The sequence below is a fragment of the Medicago sativa genome, chromosome 8, assembly GCF_051527215.1.
Source record: "Medicago sativa cultivar Bolivia chromosome 8, Bolivia_mono, whole genome shotgun sequence".
Taxonomy (NCBI): Eukaryota; Viridiplantae; Streptophyta; class Magnoliopsida; order Fabales; family Fabaceae; genus Medicago; species Medicago sativa.
The window spans coordinates 75,338,597-75,362,593 of record NC_140756.1 but is presented as its reverse complement, the minus strand read 5'-3'; the positions used below and the strand labels follow the sequence as shown (position 1 = coordinate 75,362,593).

The window sequence follows — 23,997 nt, the reverse complement described above, 5'->3', positions numbered from 1 at the left end:
GAAGTTGATTCACCTATAAAGACATGTGAGTTCTACTTGTGTTGTCAGATGTGAGAGTCTCTTTAATGGATGAACTGTAAGTACATTTGTAAGCGTTTTTTTAGCCTTAAAATTGTTTTGATCCTTGTACCTTTTGAGTCCTACTCGTCTAAATTTTTTATTATAATTAGAAAAAGAAAATATGTCAATTATTAATAGAATGAGACATATTATTTGACCCAATGAATTAAAAATTGGGGCAAAAAAAATCCCCTTTAAAAACCTAAAAAAACCGAGAAAAAGCGAAGGAATAAAACACCGAATGTAAAAATGATTGTTTGTAAGCGGCGTAATATATAATAACTGTAATGAAAAGAACAAGAATTAATTAGTAGATTTGACAGAGGTAATTACTAATTTCATTGGATCAGATCAAAAATCACGAAATGGTATATGCCTGCGTGCAAAAACAATGGTATTAATTAATAATGCATAGTACAATTATACATCATCATCATTCATCATCATCGTGGTTTTGTTTTTTTGTGTGCTGAATCGCAAGAATTGAAAAAGATCGGCGAAAGAATCGAACAGAATCAGAATCAAAATCAAAGTAGCCGGTTAGCGATGAAAGGCGCTTTTTCGGCGCCTGGTGATTACGTTCACTTCAAGTCTCAAGTTCCTCTTCACAAAATTCCCGTATGTTCCTTTCTTGATAATTCCAAATTTACTACTGTTTCTGCATTCCTACATAATATCTAGATCCAGCTCAATTTGTTTACTTATTAATTCAATTATTTCACTAGTTTGGGGATTAAGGGTTTTTCATTATTTCATGATTCATTCTTTGTAGATTGGAACAAAACAATGGCGATATTATGACTTTGGTCCTAAAGTTGTACCTCCACTTATATGTCTTCCTGGAACTGCTGGAACTGCTGATGTTTACTACAAACAGATTATGTCATTATCCATCAAGGTATTCTATTGCTTTTATTATATTCAATTCTATGAAGCACACACTGACACCGACACGTTGACGCTGGTAGTAATTTAAGAAAATGACATGATTGAATGTAATTACATGTGTCTGTGTCGGACATTGACACTGGACATGTCTTCGATTAGAAGTATCGACACTATAGAGCTTTTGATTCAGTTTCTTTTTCATTAAGTGAGTGAGAACAATACCTTATAGTGGAAGTTGAAAAGATGTAAAGTTGAACATGCCATCTTACTTGGGTAGTTGATGTTAGAAGAGTTACTTGAAGATTATTTGCTGCTCACTATATCTTTATAAATGCATGTTTCAATGGTTATGATTTATTCGCTTTGGTTGTTTTGGTTTGACAATGCCTTTTCTGTTTTCATTTCTTCTATCACGTATGGTCGTATTGAGTGAAAGTATGCTGTTACGACAAAAATAATCATTAGCTGTACAACATATAGGAGTGGTTAAGATAGATTTGACAAAATGGTCAAGATTAAAACCAAGTATGTGATTTTTTTAAGTGGTTATGTGATCATTAAATAACTTTTAATCTTGAGTTCTGGACTATCCATTTATGGTCAAGTTTTGCTCCCTTCATGTTTTTATAAAAATAGCTCTCTCACTTTATATGGAAGATATTTATTGTGATGTATTTAATAATGTGCAACCGTCTCTACAACCGATGTATGCGACAAAATATCCTTTGTAATAAATAGCACCATACGACAAAATATGTATAACTGTCTCTATAAACGATGATTGTGCATCATTAATACATTATGTGTAATGTTCTTTGTAATAAATAGCACCATGCGATAAAATATTCTTGTCGTATATTGCCTGCTGACACGAGTATACTAGAATTCACTTTATTTGATGATTGTATACCTGTGTATGCTTTCAATAATTTTCATGTATTGCAATTCTTGAAGGAGTTACCTGTGTGTTCATTTAATGCAGGGTTACCGTGTCATATCTGTAGATATACCTCGTGTATGGCATCACACCGAGTGGATTCAAGCATTTGAAAAGTTCTTGGATGCTATTGATGTGCACCATGTATGATCTCCTCAAACCTCCATTGTGCATTGTGCTATCAATTTTTCTATCAAACTGTTGCTTAAAATTCTCTGTTGTCTTTCATCTGTAGAGTTTTACTAAATATTATCTCACATTGAGGCTAAATATATAAATTGTTTGTTTTTGGAGCGATTGTGCTTTATTTGGTATCAAACATTGGTACATGTACCCTTTGTTGAACAAATTGGCATTTCAATTAATGGAAAGCTCTTTTTTGATAGTTTGCAGCTAGTTTAAAGAGTTATTTAAACTTCTCTTGAGCTTCTAACAACTTTTCAATTGTGTGCATCCTCTGATGTTCATATCAGGGGAAAGTTATTTTTGCGCACGTTTAAGATTTTGTTAATAGCTTTAACATGTTATAACTTTGGATATTGTGTGGGATGTCTGTATTAACTCCTTGATATTTTTAAGATTTCTCAACATGCTATAGAAATTGGGTTGGCCAAACAACCCAAGCCCAAGTGAAAATCTAACCTTAACTAAAAATCTTGGAGAGTTGGCCTAAGCATGGAATTACAATCTTGGCACATTAGCCCAAGTATACACTGAAGTAAGGAGTTCAGTTTTAAGAGCTTCTTTGAAGATGCTCGCTTAATAATTTAAATTGCTATTACAAATGAACTTGTTTACAATAAATGATGTGTTTTTCCTCTCCATATTTTGGAAGCCAAGTCCTTTTGTATTAGATTTTAAGATCCAGCATGTGAGCCTAAATAAATTGCTATTCTTCAGAAATTGCAGGATAACCTACTTTATTTTAAAGGTTTAATGATTATTTGAGCTACTAGCCGGTTACAATTTATGGCATGATATTTAGTTAAAGTCTTGGGTCTTTTTTTTATCGAAAGTTCAATTATTCCAACTTCCAACGGATAGCATTTCAGCAAGCATATAGTTTGTTTCTGTAAATATGATTTATTTGGTTAAGACTCGAGTTCTGGACTTCTGGTACTTTAATCTCCGTATGGTTAATCTCTTCTGCAAGTTAATTCTATGAATGATTGGAATAATTCCTTACAGAATGAAAGTTAGCTAACCGAATGTTTTGTTCATGTGACTTTTGAGGAGGAAATGCGTTCTACTTGATACATGCTTTTATTAGCTTTAACAACAAACTTCTCTGCTAGCTGCATATACTGAGTCTAAATATCTGTCTGAAAAACATACACATTTTTTTGGGTGATAGGTTCGAGTTCAACAACTTACGGATATATTTAGTAAACTGGTTGAATCTGTCACAGGTACATCTTTATGGAACATCACTTGGTGGCTTCCTAGCACAGCTCTTTGCTCAGCATCGTCCAAGACGAGTTCGGTCATTGGTTTTATCAAATTCATTTTTGGAGACACAAAGTTTCTCTGCTGCAATGCCTTGGGCACCAATGTACTTGTCTCAAATTCTGTTGTAGAGAGTAATTCTATATATATAGACTAGAAATGAGAAAATTGTCTGAGGTTTTGCGTCCTTTCCATTAATGAAAGATAAACTAAGATGTGTGCTGACCTAGTGTAATTTCTTGCGAACAAATGCTTCAATGATTACATTTCCTACACAAATAGAAATCTATGCATTGTAAATAAATTTTTATAGGCGCAATCACATTAATCACAAAGAAATTAGAATGATATATTTAAATAATGGATTTATTTCTGTGGCAGTAGACAAATCACTCTTAAATATTCGATTGACTCTGCACATCTGTAATTACTATTGTGAACCCGTGGTGATATATATATATATATATATATATATATATATATATATATATATATATATATATATATATATCCTGCATTACCTTGGAATCAGGCAATATGCCATCCACTTAAACTTTTTTGTACAAAAAAAAATCTTTATAATCCATTTTGCTTGAGCATTTCTTGTTATTTATTATGCCTGTTAGCTCTTCATTAGATCTATTATGTCCTCCAACCATTAATTGGTCCATTTTTACTGTTGCATTTACAGTGTTAGTTGGACGCCTTCTTTTTTGTTGAAGCGGTATGTCTTAACAGGAATTCGTGATGGTCCCCATGAACCATTTATTGCGGATTCAGTTGACTTTGTTGTTTCTCAGGTACTATTTATCTCATAATCTCATGCTTACTAATAGTCTGCCACTGTTGCCTTTTAGAATGCTAGAAGTTTTCTTGCTTTTAGACAACAAATAGAGTTCATATGGTAAACTTGTGCATTTCTTTTAAAATGCATGCATTTCGGTGTCCTGTATATGATAAACTTGTATAATTTTGTATTACATGTCTTAAATAACTTGATTGTTTTATTTGATTCTGTAATGCGTGACATATTCAGGTGGAAACCCTTTCTAGAGAAGACTTGGCCTCCAGAATGTCGCTGACAACAGATGATGCTTCAGTGGGACCCCTTCTTCTTTCAGATTCATTTATCACTATAATGGATGTATGTCATCTTAGTATAAATTTGCTCCTTTCTTTATCATGCAGATCACTCCCTTCTGAAATAAATTTCTTTTTTGCATGGTGCCATTTCAGTCTGTTATTTTCTTTCTATAGATTAATTTGTTGACTTATTGCTTTTGTGGGCCTAGTGCAAGCTTTGTGTTCTGTAATACCTCCCTCTAGCTGATATATTACATTTACTGGCAGTTTCTAAAATTCACCATAAACATATATCTTTTGCCTGTGACTTCTGATGAAAATTTCTAATGTTGTAATAATTGTGTGTGACTATTTTCTAGTTTGCCATTGGATTATGACACAAGTAGTATGCTGTGAGATGTTTTATAAATCCTGTTTCATCTTTTATAAATCTACTTGTCTTGCATGTTTCTTGAAGACTAATGACTACTGCGCAATTCCTCATCAACTTAAAGAACAATTGAGTGAAAGATATCCTGAGGCAAGGCGCGCATCTTTGAAAACAGGTGGAGATTTTCCTTTCCTTTCACGACCAGATGAAGTCAACCTACATCTTCAGGTATATATGCAAGTATCCCATTTTGCATATTTGGAGTTTGTTATGCTGATGGATTTATGTTTTAACCTTTGTCTATTATCATGGTAGTTGCACCTTAGGCGAGTTGGTGTGGAAGCTCGGCCAGATTTGGTTCACGGTATTCCTAAAGGTGATACTGGTGGAAGTCCTGGCAACGAGAATGATGGCAATGACTCTGACAAATCACCTAAAGATGATACGGATAAGGATGACAGGGGAGGATCGGAAAATCCATCTACGGAAAGTGAGATCAATCCTACCCCAGAAAGCTCAGAATCCCATAATTTAGACAACCAACCCGTTGAAAGTTCAGAATGTTGCAACTTGGATCATGAAATCGCCTTGTATGTCTTTCCTAGTGAACTCACAAAGGAAATGCCCGTTGTGCCTCGAGAAACTTCTGTACATTTCGTTTTGGAATATATTCTTCTATTTCATGCTCTTCCCTACATCAGTTCATTGTACATTATAATCTTGAACTATTCTTTTGAATTTAGGCAAGTTGTGTAAGTTGGAAATCTTTTGGATATATTGTGTCATGAAAACTAGTGTGTGAAAGAAAGTTGCTAAGGTCGATCTTCTAGTTGGATTTCCGAATTTCGTTGGCTAGATTAATTATTTGAAATTTGAAGGTTGGATTTGAATTATTAAACCATCAAATTTTATATTTCATGTTTTATGCTTTCTATCTAGCTTGGACTTGGGATTTAGAAGTCCACTTTTACTCTAAATGAATGCAAACAATGATACCAAGGGATGCCATGTGCTCAACTAACGTGTGATCAATTAGTTATACCAAATTGTATTGTATGATGCACTTCCTGAACTTGATTTTTTTTCTTCCCCATTTCACATCTGCACTGTTTGTCTTCCTCACTGACGCCGACTGTGTGGCTCTTCTCCCCTCCTTGACCGACACCAGCACCAATGCAGTTGCTCATTTTGATACCTCTACAAAACATAGCCAAAATCCTCTGTTTGTCATCAACCTAATCAATTTGACACTTCACACTCATCTCATCGCCATAAATTGAGTTATCAAATCATCACTAATAAACAAAACCCTCAAAGATTTGATTCACAAAACCATCTCACAAAATGGGTTCATTGGCGTTTTCACGATTTAGGGTAGTGACCCATGTCTACATAAATCGTGTTGTTCAGCAACAAAAATATGCAAATCAACAATGCACACAAAAGGGTATTCATTCCGGTGGTTTTAGCTAATAACATATGAAAGGAACTCAAAAGGTCCTTGTCCAGTTTGTCTAAATACAGGCGGATGGTTGAAGGATGAAATAAGAGTGTATCGATGGGAGAAAGAAGAGCTGAAGAGAAAAAATTAATGTGAAACAAAAGCTTATTTTTTAGTTGCATACAAAATAGTCGAGTCTAATGGTGGAAGATGTTGGTCCACTATAAACCATTTGCCAAATTCGTAGATATTAAAATTTGCTTATTTAATAATAAAATTTGTCTAGAGTGTGCTCTTAGCACAATTATTAGCATTTCCCTTTCTATAATGTAAAACAAAATTAAAAACCAGGATAACCGGATATAGGCAGTTAACTAGAGAGGAGCATCAATGAAGCTTTAAAATCGAGAACCATATTATGGACTCGCATATGAACACGTTATATTTTCAGAAAAACAAAAGGCAAAATTATGTGACGTTGTACCCGGACAGCAGACACAACCAAAAAGTGAGCAGACTTTTTTTTGTTTTTTTGAAGGGAAAAAGCAGACTCTTGTGGCACAGAATCCGGTAAATAATATTATAAAAACAAGAAGAGTATCCTTACCAAGCATTATACGGTGTTGATGTTCATTTATGTGGTCATATATATCATACTCCCTCCGTGTCAAAATATAAACAAAATTGACTTTTTAGATTCATTCATTTAATGATGTATGTAGTCCATATTATGAACCACGTACATCATTAAATGAATGAACCTAAAAAGTAAATTTTGCTTATATTAAAAAACGGAGGGAGTATCATTTTTTCCTATTTTTAGAGATGTATTTTCCAGTTCATAAAATTTCGGAACTATTTTGACCGACCTTGAACAAATTATTCTCTTCTTTGACTGTGATCTGCCACAGGCAGGAGAACAAATTAAAAATTTCGCTTGAAATATTAACATCTTCCCAAATCACATTCTAATGTATACGCAATATTAAATCATTCATTTAACTATTGTGTAAAGTTTTGTCAACTATCTCATTATGATACAACTTAATTACAAAAAATAATTATAGTCAATTATGACAAAATATTCTATTCTATCCCCACATGCAGGAGAACAAATTAACAATTTCGCTTGAAATGTTAACATCTTCCCAAATCACATTCTAATGTATACGCAATATTAAAGGGATTAGGACGATTATACGACAAAAGCACACAAAATTCGAAAAGTATATACCGGGCGTGCATTAATGATGCATTGAATTGAAGTATACTGCATTCAAACACTCATTTATTCCTCTTCCTACCCTGCTATGTTATGTCCACAGCCAAAATAAAAGTTCTAATGCACTTCAGATTTTTTTTACAAACTTCAAATTCTACACACAACATAACATAGTTCCAAATAGATCTCACTCCCTGAGTACACACAAGACAACATAGTTTCAGATTTCACCCCCCCAAGAGTAAAAAAGCCTTATACCAACCATTTTTATTTTTTAAGTATCTCCACCATTGCATCCAACTTCTGGTTGGCAGATTTCAAACCAACTACAGTATCGGCCAATGTGCAGTTGACATCTTTAAGAAGATTAAACTACAAGAAAATGAAAAAATATTAACACTATTACTTAAGAACAACAATAAAGAATCAATAAAAAATGTCAAAATACTTGCCAAATTGTACGGTGAAACACTTAAAACAGCTTTTTCCATAGCATCTTGGGCCTTCATATATCTCCATTTGTTCTAAAAAAATAAAAATAAACACAGTTTGGTTAAAGTGATAGGCAAACAAACCTGTAGAGAAGATTAACAGGAAAAAAAAAATTCTTACACGTAACATATATTCGACCCTGCCTGCAAAAATTGCCTTGAACCTTTTAGACTTCAGAATAGCATCCCATGATTCGCCAAAAACCTCATGAGCATCCCTTAGAGCTTGCTCCTCCTCCTTAGTCCATTCCTTAGGAGGTTGTATCTCCTCCTCTCCAGTGTTATTACCGCCTTTCTTACCAGTCTGTTTTCCTTGCATCCTAGTGATGATAAAGATAATGAAGGTGCAAACAAAATAAAACAGATCAGAGAAAATACAAGCTAATCATAAAAGTTAAAACAGATAAATACAGCAACAAAGAAAAGAAAGGAAAAAAATGGAAAATTATCATAAAGCTTAATAAAAGCATAAATGGAGAGCATACAATGGAGCATAAAACTAGAAAGAAGCATGCATCAATGGTGCTTAAACTAGAAGAATCATAAAACTGAAAAGAAGCAACAAACATGAATAAATATCGATTATCCATGAATAACGTGATCCAGATCTGAAAAATTCTTGATATTATCCATTATCGATAAATAACGACGTCGAAATCGATTATCCATGAACAACAAGATCTGAATCATTCATCGAATAAAAACGAGTTCGTCATCTAAAAAATTAACTAGATCGATTATCGATGAATAACGACATCGAAATCGATGAACAACAGGATCTGAATCATTCATAGAATAATCGACATCAAAAAAATTAACAACTAGATCGATTATCGATGAATAACGTGATTGAGATCTGAAAAAATCGTAGGAGATCAATATCGATTATGCGATGATACATATTGTGCAAAGAGAAATGCGAAATTCGAACCTGAATGGAAATTCGGTTATGTTCAGAGGGGAGAGATGAAGATTAAAGAGAAAGACGAACCTATGTGAAAGAATAACAAAGATCCGAGTCCAGTCGAGTCTATATAGGGTTTCCACAAAGAGTTGCACAGATGTAAACTTAGTGTTATTTGCATATGACTGCTTCCTCTTCTTTAGAGCCTATGGGAAAAGAAAGTGAATAAACACCAAAACGTAGATTAGACACGCTTGGGGTTCCACAAGTTCTTGGGACTCGAAAGTATCTGGGATTTTCGTCCATGATTGGCAGAAGTAAAAAAGTGATTTTCAAGTTTTGTGGAATGAGTTTCAAGTGTTTCAAAGCATGTTAAACACGCCTGGGGTTCAACAAGTTCTTGGGACCGGAAACTATCAGGGACTCCCATCCGTATGATTGGCAAAAGTAAAAAAGTGACTTTCAAGTTTTGCGGAATGAGTTTCAAAGCTTTCAACATGGCCACGATTGGGAAGCAAACTTGGAAGTTGATAAATAGCGCGGACTCGCTTATCCCTAAATTTTTCAAAGCTAAATAGTTTTCACAAAGTGTTTATTTTGGTGCATCTATTAAAAACAATTGGGGCTATGTGTGGAGGGGTACATGGAGTGTTAAAGAGGTGGTGACCTGAGGGTTTCAATGGAGTATTGGCACGGGAGAAACCATATTGGTTTGGAATTAGCCTTGGCTTCGCGATCATAAGTGTATTACGCCATCATCAGATTTCCACACCGTGTGGGATCAGCTTACCGTAATGCATCTGCTAAGGTCAAATACCAAGCAATGGAGTATAGGGTTCATCAACTATGTTTTTGATTCTGACACAGCTCAACAAACTTTCCAAACGCCATTGTTGCCATCGGTCCATGACAATGTAGCTACCTAGAGGTTTGAAAGGGACGATCATTACAAAGTCAGCAATGCTTATCAAGAAATCATCAACAATGATAGTGTTGTGACGCAATATAGAGTAACAGGTCATTGGAGTATCATCTGGAAGCTTAAACTACCACCAAAGGTTAAAAACTTGTGTGTGGTATGTGTCGAGCATGATGAAGAATGAAAATAATAATCATCTATTTTTTGTTTGTAGTAAGAGTATTGGATGTTAACAGCGTGGGATTCTCCAAAATCTAGATGCTCGCCAAAGGCTTATTTTTGGAGTCACATTTGCCATTAAAAAGATTTTGATCAATTTCGAGAACATATAAAATATTGAAAATTAGTTTTAAGCAGAAGCGACTTTTAATTGCAATTATTCCAATGTCTTCTAGTTCAATATGTGCTTAATTTCCAATTTCGATTTTTGGAAATTACAGTTTTGCTGGGTAATATTAAAAGACTTTGATCATTAAGATATGATTTATGCATCCACCGTCAATAAGCTAAGGTTTTGAGGATTTGTTGGTTGTAAAAAATTGATATTGTGAGTAGTGTTGCTCCTCTTGATCCTCGACAATGATAGCATAAACTTTTTTTTTTTTTTGAAAGGAACATCACCTTGTTGTTGGTGATGAAACATACATAGCACCTACCTAGAAACCCAAACGATACTTGCAAGTAGAAAGAACCGTGAGCTATCAGTTATGAAGCGACATTTTGATTAACCATTTACTTTCTCCGTTTGAAAATACATGTTATATTTTTGCAATATGCACTATTCATATTCATATGACTTACTTTGACCATATTTTTTAACTAATATATAAATACAAATGTTGGCAAGAAAAATGTTTAATTTGTCTCAACAAATATTTTCAAAATATTAAATTTTATATTTTTTACTTAAAATAATTAAATATATTAACATTCAAAATTGTTCATTGACATGTGTGAAGTAGTTGATACCTAGATGTATTTTAAAACGGAGAAAGTGGCGTTAAAAGTTAAAACAAATAAAGTAAAAGGCAATAGCGACCTCGTCCTCAATAACCTAATGAATCACCTATATGTCTTTTGAAGGATTATAATTTGTCTCAAAGTCATTGTACATTTGTACCATTGGCTAGAATCCCATTCCCTGTTTGCAAGTTATGCAACCACTGCTTGAATAAAGATGAATCAATAGCACTACTACTTAGAAAAATTATTGCACTACCACTGTTTTATTTTAAAATAACTAGAAACGTATGTACATAGCCACATTCAACGAGTATGCTTCAATTAACAAAATAAACTTTACTTCAGAATTTATGAATTGAAAAATATGAATGACCAGAAATCAGAAGAGGAGACACTAGGAGCAGCGAGAATGCGGCAGCGTGATGGAGTGAGTCAGTGAAGATGATTCGGTACATTTTGCAGAAGAACCCGTTTTTCTTCTTAAAAATCAAATTGTGAGCAATCCTGATTTTCAAGATATTATATCCAAATTAATCAAATTGGGAGCTTAACATATTTTTTTAACCCGTATAAAATTAATCCAAATTATCATTAATTTATTTATTATAAAAGCTACACTTGCCAAGCTGACATGTTAGCCCTAATTCATCCTCATTTTCCCTCCCTAATACATAATCTTTTATATCTAATCCTAGCAAACATGCAAACCCTGATTCCATAACCCTAAACCTAAAAAAATGGCTCCAAATATTTGAAATTCAAATTCCACATTTTATGAGCTAGAGCATTGGAAAACATGCATCGTTTCCCTCAACGTTTAAGGAACCAGATTTCCAATGCATAAAGAAGCTTCATCTCAATTAACTTTCATTTTCCAATAAGAAAAGTCAAATTTTCCAATTATCTTTTTATGCGTGAGACCCATCCCACCTCTTCACACTCCCACCCAAACAAACTCCCTCATCGCCATCTTTCCTCTCAACTTTCTCGACTCATTCATCGCCTCCTCTTCATCCAAAATGGAACTCATGTCGCCGATCTTTTTTCTTCTCATGTTCCTTTCACGCCATTATTCTAATTGTTCTTCACTCATCCTCCTTCCGTCCTCATGCATGTCACCCCATCAGATCCTTCTTCTTCTTCCTCCAGCCATCTATTTGAGGTTCTAAACCCTAAACCTGCCTATCTCTGTAACCTCTGAAATCCAAACTGAATCGATCAATACCAGAAACCGCCACGAGAATAATGAGATTAAGAGCAAGAGTGATCTGATATCGAATATCTTACATATCCATCTGTCGATTTCAAACCACGGAAACACATTGTATTTGTTGAAGGAAAAATCAACAAGTTATGCATGAAAGGTTGTCTTGAGTCATGCCTTTTGGTGTGCTGATAAATCAAGTGGTGCGGCCTTCTTGAGCTGTGCAAGACATTTTTTTTGTCATTTATTATTTCAGCTTGGTTTTCTACTTGCCGATGTTTCAATAATACGGGTTTCTACTTAATTAGTATAGTTGATTTGTTTTGTATTGTTCCAAGTTTATTTTTTGTTTTTGATTTGTTTAGTGGGGAGTCTAGAAACGGTATGGTCTTGGTTGTTTGGTGTATTTCCATATTGTTCTTTTGTATCCAGGACTTTGTATCTGTTTTTCAAATATATCATGTATTAAGATGTGTTCTTCATAGATATATATTAAATAAGCAAGCTATAATACTACATCCGAGCGTCGCACGGGTTAAAAGGATTCAAAGGTCAATGTGATAAAGGATTCAGATCACATGGTCATGTTCTCCAAACCAAAAAAGCTCGCCTCTCACATACTAAAGATTGCTCACAAATATTAGATAGCTTTCATTGGTTTTTTTTTAATCAACAGTTATAAGACCTTCGTGGTTCATGCTTATTATTTTGTGATTTTATAGATGTTGTGTATTATTTTTTAATATAAAGGGAGAATGGTGAAATTATTTTTAATGAAATTGACACTTGATCATTTTAATAAAAACCATTGAGGAGATTTGCTCAAAAAAAAAAAAACCATTGAGGAGATTTGAATATTTAAGATTATAACGTTAAATTTTTACTATTGAGCTGATATGATTTAGGATCATTTTTGTATATATAATTCACTTATGTTCCAAACAAATAATGCTCGTCACTTTTCATACTTAGAGAGAAAAAAATGAAAAGTTATATGCAATTGATTTATTGAGTCTATGTTTTGGAGCATGAAACTGCAGAATTCGTTCATGTGAGTTGCGGTGTGTCTATATATATCACGTTGGAGTGCCATCATAACAGTTTGCATAGATGTTGTCAAAAAAACAGTTTGCATTGCATACATAACCAAAATTTTTAGTTAGGACTTACGTATATATGAAGAGAGTTCAGCTCAAAAACTTAATTCGTTGTGTAAATGAATTAATTAAGTTAAAATGGTAAAATATAGTTCAAATATAATTATATATCCATCTTATAAACCAATTTATATAGTTGAATTAGAGACTAATAAAATACAAATATCATCTTTCTTTTGAGTTTCGAGTGGTGACCATTTTCAATTTTGTATCAATGATTTGGTAGGCTCAATATTTGAATGTTGGATGTACAAAACATAGATGTAACAACAATCTTTGGATGTTCAAAGAAATCATAGGCTCACGAGTTAACTTGCAAAGTGTGTGAGTCGGCGTCAATTGGGCAACAATTAAGTTGTTGTCAACTGCAGTGGATTATCCAAGATCCTGAGTTAGGAGTGTAAAAATAATAACTTCATTAAAAAAAATAGAATATTTATCATTAGGAACTAGAAAGAATAATTGTATTATAATGAATTGCAAGTAATGTTTTTAACTATATATGACCCGTGCGGCAGCACGGGTGGACGATCTAGTTAATAATAATCCCATCTGCCAACCACTCCCTACATCTCAGCCGTAGATCTCATTTTGTTTTGTTAATGACTTTATAATGGTTTTAAAATGTTTCTTCGTTCGACTGTTAAGTTTAAATGCAATTTATGGATGATAGTTTACCAATAAATTTAAATTGTCAATCATCCTTCATGGAGGCAAAATAATGGTTTTAAAATGTTTCTTCGTTCGACTATTAAGTTAAAATGCAATTTATGGATGATAGTTTACCAATAAATTTAAATTGTCAATCATCCTTCATGGAGGCAAAATAATGGTTTTAAAATGTTTCTTCGTTTGACTATTAAGTTTAAATGCAATTTATGGATGATTGTTTACCAATAAATTTAAATTGTACCATCATCCTTCATGGAGCCAAAAAATAATGAACAAGGATATGTCATAAACTATTAAAATTGAGGCCATAAAGACTGGATAATTCATAGTCATAATATAATTCTTATATGAAAATTACTGGTAAGAATTCTTACTGGTAAGAAAAATTATTACTTATTATTGCTAATCGAAAATTCAGGTCATGAATAGATGGTTCAGTAGTAAACCAATGTCCACGCCAAATGTCAACTATTGGTATTTATGATTGACATTAACAACTTTTGGAATTGGAAACGTCATAATGCATTACAATTAATTATGCAGTAATGGTTTTTATGGCTGCAACGGATAGGAATTATTACCAATAGAAGACTATGATCATTGACATATTAATCAGCGTGCTACTAATGTTTAATGTCCATGCACATTATTTGGGTTTTTCAAAACCAAAAACCTACAAGTGTTATCTTCCTTTAAGACTCTATCCTATAACCAACAACACAATTAACTCTTAACTACTCCCTCCGTCCCTATATATAACCACCCATTTGATTTTATATTTGTCCCTAAATGTAAACTCCTTTTCAAATTACTAGATGCATTTATTATTTTTTTCCTAAACATGCCTCTAGTTAATACTACTAACTTGTCTTGAAATATGTAAAGTCAAATTTAATACACATACAAACAAAGGACAATTTGGTAATATTAACACACAAAATAGACACATTAATTACACTAACAACTTTTCTTAAGAAATGTGAAAAAGGTAAAGGGGGTTTACATATAGGGACGGAGGGAGTATATAAGTGGGACTTAGTTGTGAGAATACAACTCTTATGTTCTTTCAGCAAAAACAACACTTTCTTTCAATTGATAAGATTGCAAACATTTTCACCCCCATTTCAACTGTGACAGGTGGGAAGAAAGATTTGAAGTTGATTGTACGTGTGGCCCATATATGGCTCATCCATGATAAGGAAAATCCAGACCAGATCATCTTCATGAACATGATATTGGTTGATGAGAAGGTATAATATATAAACTTCATGTATAACAAAAAAAACACTAATTCAATATGCCACTACGATTACATATATTCTGGTTTATGTTAATGACATGTTATTTTTGTTTAGCGAGAACGGATCTATGCCACTATTCGTAAATACCTGGTGCCAACGATTCAAAAAATGGTTGAAGAAGGAGAAACATATAAGCTAGAGTATGTCATGGTAGGATTTAACGAGGGGAATTACCAACTCTTGCCACACAAGTACAAACTTACCATGATGGGAAATTCGAGATTTACTAAGGTGAATGCAAGCAATGTGCCTCAGAATGTGTTTGAATTTATGTCCTACAAAGACATTTTGATCTCTCAGGAAGAGGACGTGGTTGCTGGTATGAAATCCTACCTTTTAGTTATACGAATTTGTTTTTAGTTGTTTAGGTAAATGATAATGCAATTTTTTTTGTTGTAGTTGTCCTTGGTTATGTAGTCGAGAAAGATAGTGCAAGAGAAACTGAGAAGAATGGAAGAAAAAGTAAAGTCATCGATCTTACACTAGAGGATTTAGAGTAAGCTATGCAATATTGAAATAACTTATCGGCTTATAGGTTTATTTTTACCGTATGCGAGATTGAGACTAATGTGGAATGGTTTTTCCGTTCATGACTGATATATCATATCTTCAGGACAAAGCAATATTTGCTCCAACAAACTCAATAGTGGATCAGATAAACGATCACATGTTAGACTTGATGCCTGGTGAAGAGAAAACCTATTTGAGTTATGATAGTACATTGACACAGAACGGAAATGGTGATGTTGTTGATGATGTCCACGCTCCAGAATTTCTCAACATAATAAATGCTTCAGGACTTCCACATCACAAGATTAGATTGAAGATTGGAGTTCCAATTATGCTTTTGAGAAATATTGATCTAAAGTTAGGATTATGCAATGGAACAAGGTTAATCATAACCAAATGGGAAAATTTGTACTTGAAGGAAAGGTTATATCTGGAAGTAACATTGGCGAAAAAGTTTTCATACCCAGATTATCTCTTTCACCACCTGATGTTAAAATTCCTTTCAAATTTCAAAGAAGACAATTTTTAATATCTGTTTCATTTGCCATGACAATCAACAAGAGTCAAGGGCAATCACTTAAAAGTGTTGGAATTTATTTGCCGAGTCATGTGTTCTCGCATGGTCAGTTGTACGTTGCAATCTCAAGAGTCACTTCAAAACAAGCATTGAAAATACTAATCGTTGATGGAGATGGAGAGAATACTGATACGACCTCAAATGTTGTTTATCACGAAGTCTTTCGTAATGTATCTTGATGATTAAAGTTCAAACCTTTTTTTTTATGTATGCTACCATTTCATTTTGTTGCTATTGTTGTCGTAGAAGGGAACATATTTTTAAATTTTGTTAAACCTTCTATTAACACTCTCTAATACACACGTGGTGTCCACGTGTGCGTTGACTGAGTCAAAATTGGCCTAGGGGGCCAAAACTTCCAAAGGGGCAAAACTTAGGGGGTGGTTTTGTATTTTTTTCTTAGGGGGCCAAAATCGCAACTTCTTGAAACTTAGGGGGCTAAAACTGCTATTAGGCCTATATTTTATTCTATAATTTAAATATGATGAATGCTAGCAACACTTATTTTTCAATACTCTCTTTAGCACTAACTATTTTATTCGATGAAATCAATATATGTCCCACCCCTTTGTGAGTTTAATTTTCAAAATATAGACCCACAATGATTTAAACCAATAAAAAAGTGAGTATTAGAGAGAGTGTTTAAAAGAAAGTACCGCTACTCTTTAAATATTCATCAATAGTTGAAAGCAGCACTCGACAGTGTGACTTAAAAAAATAACATACGACAAAAATCATCAATAACACATCTAGTAAAATAAAATCATCAATAATACGTACTACAATTTTTATTTCTTTTAAAAAAAACTACAATTTTGTTTATTGTTTATGTATCATGTTTATTTAGGCATTGGATTTATATTTGTCTTTTTTTTTTTTTTTGTGGTGGCCGGGGTTTGAACTCCGGACCTTGCATATATTATGCATTATGGTTACCAACTGAGTTAAGCTCACGTGGACGGATTTATATTTGTCTATCATAATTCATAACAATTTATAATAATTAAGTATGATGTAAGAATGTCCAGAAATATAATAATTAAGTATGATGTAAGAATGTCCAGAAGGTTTTGTGAAATAGAAAAAGAATGCTTAGACTTTAGAAAGCTACAGCTTGTAGTAGTACCGAAGCAAAACCACTACCTAGCGAAATCATGTAACCAGTTGTGTATTTGAAGAAACTTTCGAAGCCAAAACATGACACTAACAAATTAGAGTACATATCAAAACCAAAACATGGAATATTTGGAATGACGCGTTCATCTTCCATATGTTCAAACATCAAGGCGTCTTTTCTGACCATTCTATTGTATTTCTTAATGATCTTGTACATGCTTCTTCACATCACAATAATTCAGGAGCTCCCTGAAAGACAAAAGCTATTGTTGAATTTAAGTTAAAGATCATCAATTGTTGGATCATCTATGTTTGCATTGAAGTACAAAACAACAATGACAAATTTAAAAAAAACCAAGAGAAAATTGTGTACATGTAAATGGTCAAATAAAATAAAATAAGTAACTCCCTCGATAAGCTTTTCTTGGTTTCACTGTGGGGAAGAAGATCCTAAAGAGTGTGCTCGGTAACATTCTTCCACTTCCAATAAATCGATACTATAGCCAAAACCTACAAAGGAAAAAGAAAGTATTTTCAAAATTGGAAACATGAAATTGCAACAATGAAGAGGAGACAATAATAAAGTAAGACAACTTTCAATAGCAGGAATGAAGAAGAGTGCAAAGTAGTAAGAAAAATTAAATTGCTTACATGTAAAACGACTTTTCTCTATCAATCTTTAGAATATATGCCTTCTCTAGAAATCACTTTTTCAATACGTGAGATCATTTATCGATTAATAGAAGCCACAATTGATATGAGCATGGAGAAATCTGACCTCCAAGTTGTGGTAGCAGATTATAACATCAACCTTACTTGAAAAGAGAAACAATTATCTTTCGAAAAAATGAGAAAAGGAAATAGAAAAGGAGAAGCAACTGAAGAAAAAAAATGCCAAATTAAAAAACCATAACGTGTCTTACCATGCATATCTTTATCTATATCCGACACAAAAAATAATACCTGCACAAAAAAAGTAAAGAAATGAGAACCTACATACCAAAAAAGACTCAGATCCAAAAATGAGATAGACTTGCAACTGCACTATATGGCCTATAGAACAAATATCAAAATGAAAAAAGAAGGTGCAACATGTGGCATGCGAATGGTGTAGTTGTTTTTTTTCCTTTAAAATCATGGGACACACACCCACAATAAATGAGTTGAGGATGATGAATTAAAAAACTTGGTAGAAGAAAGGATTCTAAGAGAAATTAATGGAGAAATAAAACATTGTGAACTTTCACTTATAATTAGAGAGAGCTTCCCTGCTGCTATGTTAAAAGCCTCTGACATTAGATTTTTTAAAAGGCAAACGAAAATATCAAAATATAACCACTATACAATTAGTATGCCAAGCCTATGCACCGAAACAATAATCTGTTACTGCATTTGTCAAATCCTTAATCACCTGAGTAAGATAAAACACATTTTATTTAATCTAACTAAATAAAATCAAGAAAAGATAAAACACACACCCATTAAGAATCTCATGCTGACATTTGATTAGACGAAACATTAGATATGGAAAATGCAAAATGGAAGTGAAATTGAAGTAGATTGTAAAACCTACATAGACGTGATGGATATTGTGGCGATTTCTGCAGAGAGGAGGGAGGAGGAGAATGTGGCGATTTCCACATGCATCATTACAGAAAAAAAAATTGAGAAATAGAAACTGTTGAATAAGAGACATGAATTAGTGGCTTGAATATTGTTAATGCAAGTAGACAAAGGAGGTAGATTGAAGTAAAAAAGGATCGAAAGTTTTGGCTGCGTTAATATTGTGTGTGGAAATAAGGTGCTAAGAATGCAATGAACTTACGATGCTTTGTGTTTGAAAGAAACAATAGTAAAAGCCTCTGAAACGTTTTCAAGGAGAAGGGTCAAAGGCAAGTGAAAAATCACATTGAAAAAGGATTGAGTTTAATAGGAGGAAATTCAAAAAATAATACATTAATTGGGGTGATAAAAACAATATATCAAGCCACAATACTAAAGAACTTAAATTTAAGGAAATAATAAAATTAACAAATAGAAAATAAAAATTAGGCTAATAGCTCCCTCTTTTAGAAATTATTTAGGAAGAGTATGTTGAAAGGAATTGGTCATAGAATGACAAATGTATAATACTAAACTTGTTTTATTATTTTATATATATATATATATACACACACACACATATACTAGACTCCTGACCCGTGCTATCGCACGGGTCCTACCGAGCAAGAGTTAAACGATGAAGTCGCAACATTATAAACATATGATACCAAATAGAAGTCATATGATAAAATTTAAACATGTTCGCTTTAAAAAATTAAAGTAGCCGAACAACTTTAACATATTTCTTAAAGTCCTTAATTTTAACTTTGTATTAAAGTAGCTTTTGGACCATAAAAAAATCAGACCAAACAATTATCTATGGTTCCGTTTTGCTTGATAATTTTTAATACCAAGCATTATCGATAGTAACTAATAAATTTTTTCTAATACCAAGCAATTATCAAACATGCCAATAGTTATAATTATGACCATTGCTTAAACTACGTGAAAAAATTTAATAGCTTGTCTCATGACTGTAAAAAAGGATGTAGTTACCTATGTAACTGCAATTAAGAGTTAAGCCTGCATCTTATACTTCCAATAAAAATCCACAATTGATTTTAAATAGCTTGGCTCTAGTTAATGTTGATACAGGTATCAAGCAAAGCACAATTATTAGAATGCAATTAGAAAAGAGCACACTTTTCCAATAAGAGATAGGCGACATACCTATAAGATGGGAACCGATTCATTTTTCATCTGCCAAGCGTATGTTTTCGATAAGAATGTGACATTGCCAAACACAATTTAATCGTTAAATGTATGCTTATACTATTAAATACGCCTATTCGAATTCCACATCAATGAACCTACCAATTGAACTAAATTTGCAACCACATATCCGGCACGCAAGAGTTTATATAGATGCAACTATCACTAAACTGATGATCAATAGGATGTAAAACGATAAAAAAAAAAAGCTTGACAATGATCACTTGGAACATTTATATATCAAAACTTTGATAATGGAACAAAATAGGGAGGATCTTGACTCATAATTAAGTATGCAATGTAGTATATAGGAAGTTAATGATGAATGGAGCTACTGCTTTGATGTTCTATATATTATACTCCCTCCGGTCCTAAATATAAGCAAATTTAACTTTTTAGGTTCATTCAATTAATGATGTATGTGGTCCATATTATGAACCACATACATCATTAATTGAATGAACCTAAAAAGTCAAATTTGCTTATATTTAGGACCGGAGGGAGTATATTATAGTCCATTCAGCTCAAATTTGTTTTTTTTTCTTTGCAAAACCAATCGTATACATCATTATAATAATAAACTTAAAAGAAATGTGATTATATAGAAAGTTGATTAGAATATGCAACTGTTTTGTTTAAGAAGTTTAAAATCAAAATGAATAACATAAGAATCTCATTCGAACACACTTATATCATTAGAGTGGTATCATGAATAAAAAATGATGTTGTTAAGTACTGAAATCAAGAGATCACATAATGGTTGATAACCAATGTCTTAATTCAAAATACCCCATACATAATTCAATCTGAGAATGGAAATTGAAGCACCAAAAAAAAATATCAAGTCTCCATCAAACTTAATAGACAATAGTCATATACAAACATCAGATCAAAATTCTTGAAGAACAGCTAAAAAAGCCTTCAAAAGTTTGCCACTAAACTCTAAGCACGGTCAATACTAAAACACAGCGTGTGATTCGACCCAACCATTGGAGCACCAATAACAATTTTCATTCTCTCATCAATCCTGCGTGCAACAATCATCTATTTCCACTTCCCTCCAATCTTGACGTGTTGATATGGAAGTGATCCAAGATAGGGAATGCAATTCCACTTGTTACCACAATCATCAACCAATGTGAGCTCACAAACAGTGGCGGAGCCCTTCATGGGCTGAGGTGGGCCACGGCCCACCCCCAAAAATTAAAAAATTAACAATTATAGGTCTATTTTGCGAGATTTTATACAATTTTGTGTCGGTTTTAGGTTTCGGTTGATCCAAATTCCAGCAAAGTGATGTAGTGGCCCACCCGAAAATTTAAATAATTCAATTATAGGTCTATTTTGCGAGTTTTTATACAATTTTATGTTGGTTTTAGGTTTCGGTGGATCGAAATTCCGCAAAGTGATCTAGTGGTCCACCCGAAAAATTTAAATAATTCAATTATAGGTCTATTTTACGAGCTTTTATACAATTATATGTCGGTTTTAGGTTTCGGTTGATCCAAATTCCCGCAAAGTGATGTAGTGGCCCACCCGAAAAATTTAAATAATTCAATTATAGGTCTATTTTGCGAGGCTTTAAACAATTTTTCAACGATTAATTTTATGGCCCACCATAACTTTTTTTTCTAGCTCCGCCACTGCTCACAAACCATATGCCAACATCTTAATAAAACAAAAAGGAATCAATATCAAACATGGGTATAAGAAAGTATAGATTGCTATAATGATATTAATCAAAGAACTCACCAGAAATCCATAAGTATTTGATTTGTAGCTATATTGTTTGTTGAAACAAAAAAAAACTTTGCAGAACTAAAAGAAACATGCATGTGATGGTCATGTTTATAATGTACCCTTAAAACAGTGCAACACTAACCGTGTTTGTGCATCTCTTTCCATAATGAAGAGTACAATTGTTGTACGTAAAAAATATGGAGGTAAGGAATAAGTGCATTCGGGTGTTTATATAGAGGGATAGATGGGCAAGCAAATGAAGTTGATTGGTTGAAGGATGTACATGAAAGGTCATGTTAAATGAGGCTGAGATGTAGTGGGTGGTTAGCAGATTGGCTTCGCAATTAATGCTGGATTATAGAGGGAGAATAGTAAAAGCTGAAGATCTGATTGGTTGATGGAAGTATATGAAAGGTCAGGTAACAACGGCTGAGATTTGTTGTGGTGGTTGACAGATTAGCATAACAATTAAGATGGGTTTAGGAGGGAAATTAGGGAGTGATTAGGGCAAAGGTGACAGCTCATCAACTCTAGCGTTAATAGTAAAGGATATTCTATTCTATGTGCATCTATCTACTAAGAGTTTAATTTGTAGTGTAAAATTTGGTTTTCATTGATCAACACTTTCTCCAAACAACTTTCGATGGTAATTTTCAATTTTATATTGTGATTTTTTGGTCATCTTTCTTGCTACTCACATATATCTTTGTTATTCATTGATTTATGTAGTAAGATAGAGACTAAGTTAATCTATTATATAGATTGGTCAAATATTTTTCTCTAAATCTTTCTCATTGACTTGAGAATTGGCGTAACATTTGTTAATCTACTATTATATAAATTGGTCAAATATTTTTGCTCTACATTTTTATGATTGACTTGAGAATCGACATAACATTTGTTAGTATTCTTTTCTAGCTTGCTCTCTTATATTTTCTATTGTTTAGTATGGGTATAACTATTTTTCCATGTGAATTACGAGAAGAAGACTAAATATTGTTGCTTCTATTGTGTTCTTACTGCCCGAAAACCTGTGAAAGATGGTGTCTCATGTAAGTATATGTCTTTAATCATTATATTTGCTTCAATGAAATTAAAAATTATGCAATTTGTACCGAAGATGCTCTCATTTTGCTTCTATTCCACCTTTGATGTTAATACATAATTTAGTTTTAATCAAAACATTACTTAATTCGACTAATTATTATCATTTTTATTTTAGATGAAAAGGAAAAGAGATGGCTGCACTTTTGTTTGGAGTTTAAATTGGAGATTTTTCGAAGAGACAAAGGATGAAGGTTTCAACAAAGAATAAGGTGATGGAGCTTATCTAAATAGTCGCATCATCATAATTAGTATAGATAGATGTAGATAAATATAGACTATTATATATTAGAGGAGATGATCAAATTTTCTTGCTTATCGGCATACTTCTTTACTCTTTTAACCAACTCCGAAGGTAATCATATACATATTTGTTTGTATTGAGGTTTAAATGTACTTTGCGAATATAGTGTACTCTTTTATTAGTCATCCATCTCATTTTAAAAGGTCTCATGTAAGCTCCAATTAAACAATGGACCGCCATTTTAGTAGATATTAGTTAAAAAAACATTTCAATAGATACGTGTATGTCTACTTTCTCAACTATATCAAATGGATTTGTTTAGAATGTATATTTCATGAAAGAAAAAAAAAAGGAATCATTAAGAAAATTCATATATTTTATGTTTTTATTATAATAAAAACATGCATTTAGAATTATTTAACTGCCAGTTCACATTGCATACATTATTACTACAAGTATATGTATGCAAGGCACACACTCGTCATTTAGAATCTCACAGTTACGGCTATAATATATACTGTAATTTTGTTGAATTAAATTTTTTTACACTTGCTGGCCAGTTTAGCACTCTGTTTTTTTTTTTTTTTTGCTTTAAATGCTTTTTCGATGAGGATGAAGATGTTTATAATATAATGATGCTGATGACAGTGATGTTTATTTATATTGATGATAAAGATGATGTTTATTTAAATTATGGTGATGATAATGGTGATGTATATTTATATTTGGTGATGAAAATGGTGATATTTAACTATGGTGATAGTCTTGTTTTGTCATGACCTCGTGCATATTAGAGAGAGTCTTGCATTAACACATGTGATGCATTGATGATGT

The 23,997-nt window shown here is 32.8% G+C and overlaps 2 protein-coding genes across 4 annotated transcripts in view; one reads left to right on the top strand and one right to left on the bottom strand.

Moving 5' to 3' along the window:
* Positions 1-365: 365 nt before the first annotated feature.
* Positions 366-23,997, top strand: part of LOC146901524 (uncharacterized) — an 84,602-nt gene continuing 60,970 nt past the window's right edge. The window contains exons 1-8 of one of the 2 annotated variants that reach the window (XM_085732405.1): positions 366-678; positions 833-958; positions 1,931-2,029; positions 3,295-3,437; positions 4,023-4,131; positions 4,368-4,475; positions 4,872-5,012; positions 5,100-5,527. In XM_085732405.1, the coding sequence (XP_085588531.1) occupies positions 607-678; positions 833-958; positions 1,931-2,029; positions 3,295-3,437; positions 4,023-4,131; positions 4,368-4,475; positions 4,872-5,012; positions 5,100-5,527 (1,226 nt within the window). In that variant the 5' untranslated portion in view covers positions 366-606. Of the gene's footprint in view, positions 679-832; positions 959-1,930; positions 2,030-3,294; positions 3,438-4,022; positions 4,132-4,367; positions 4,476-4,871; positions 5,013-5,099; positions 5,607-23,997 lie in introns of those variants that run through there. The other variant, XM_085732404.1, reaches the window with a different exon arrangement.
* Positions 7,444-9,943, bottom strand: LOC146901528 (uncharacterized). 2 transcript variants are annotated; one of them, XM_085732407.1, is made up of 4 exons: positions 8,930-9,943; positions 8,060-8,258; positions 7,900-7,971; positions 7,444-7,819 (listed from the first exon to the last, which is right to left on the bottom strand). In XM_085732407.1, the coding sequence occupies exons 2-4, from the start codon at positions 8,255-8,257 to the stop codon at positions 7,715-7,717; spliced, it is 375 nt and encodes a 124-aa protein (XP_085588533.1). In that variant the 5' UTR covers position 8,258; positions 8,930-9,943; the 3' UTR covers positions 7,444-7,714. The 2 variants fall into 2 exon arrangements, with proteins under 2 accessions (XP_085588533.1, XP_085588532.1); XM_085732406.1 differs by having other exon boundaries at positions 8,870-9,382.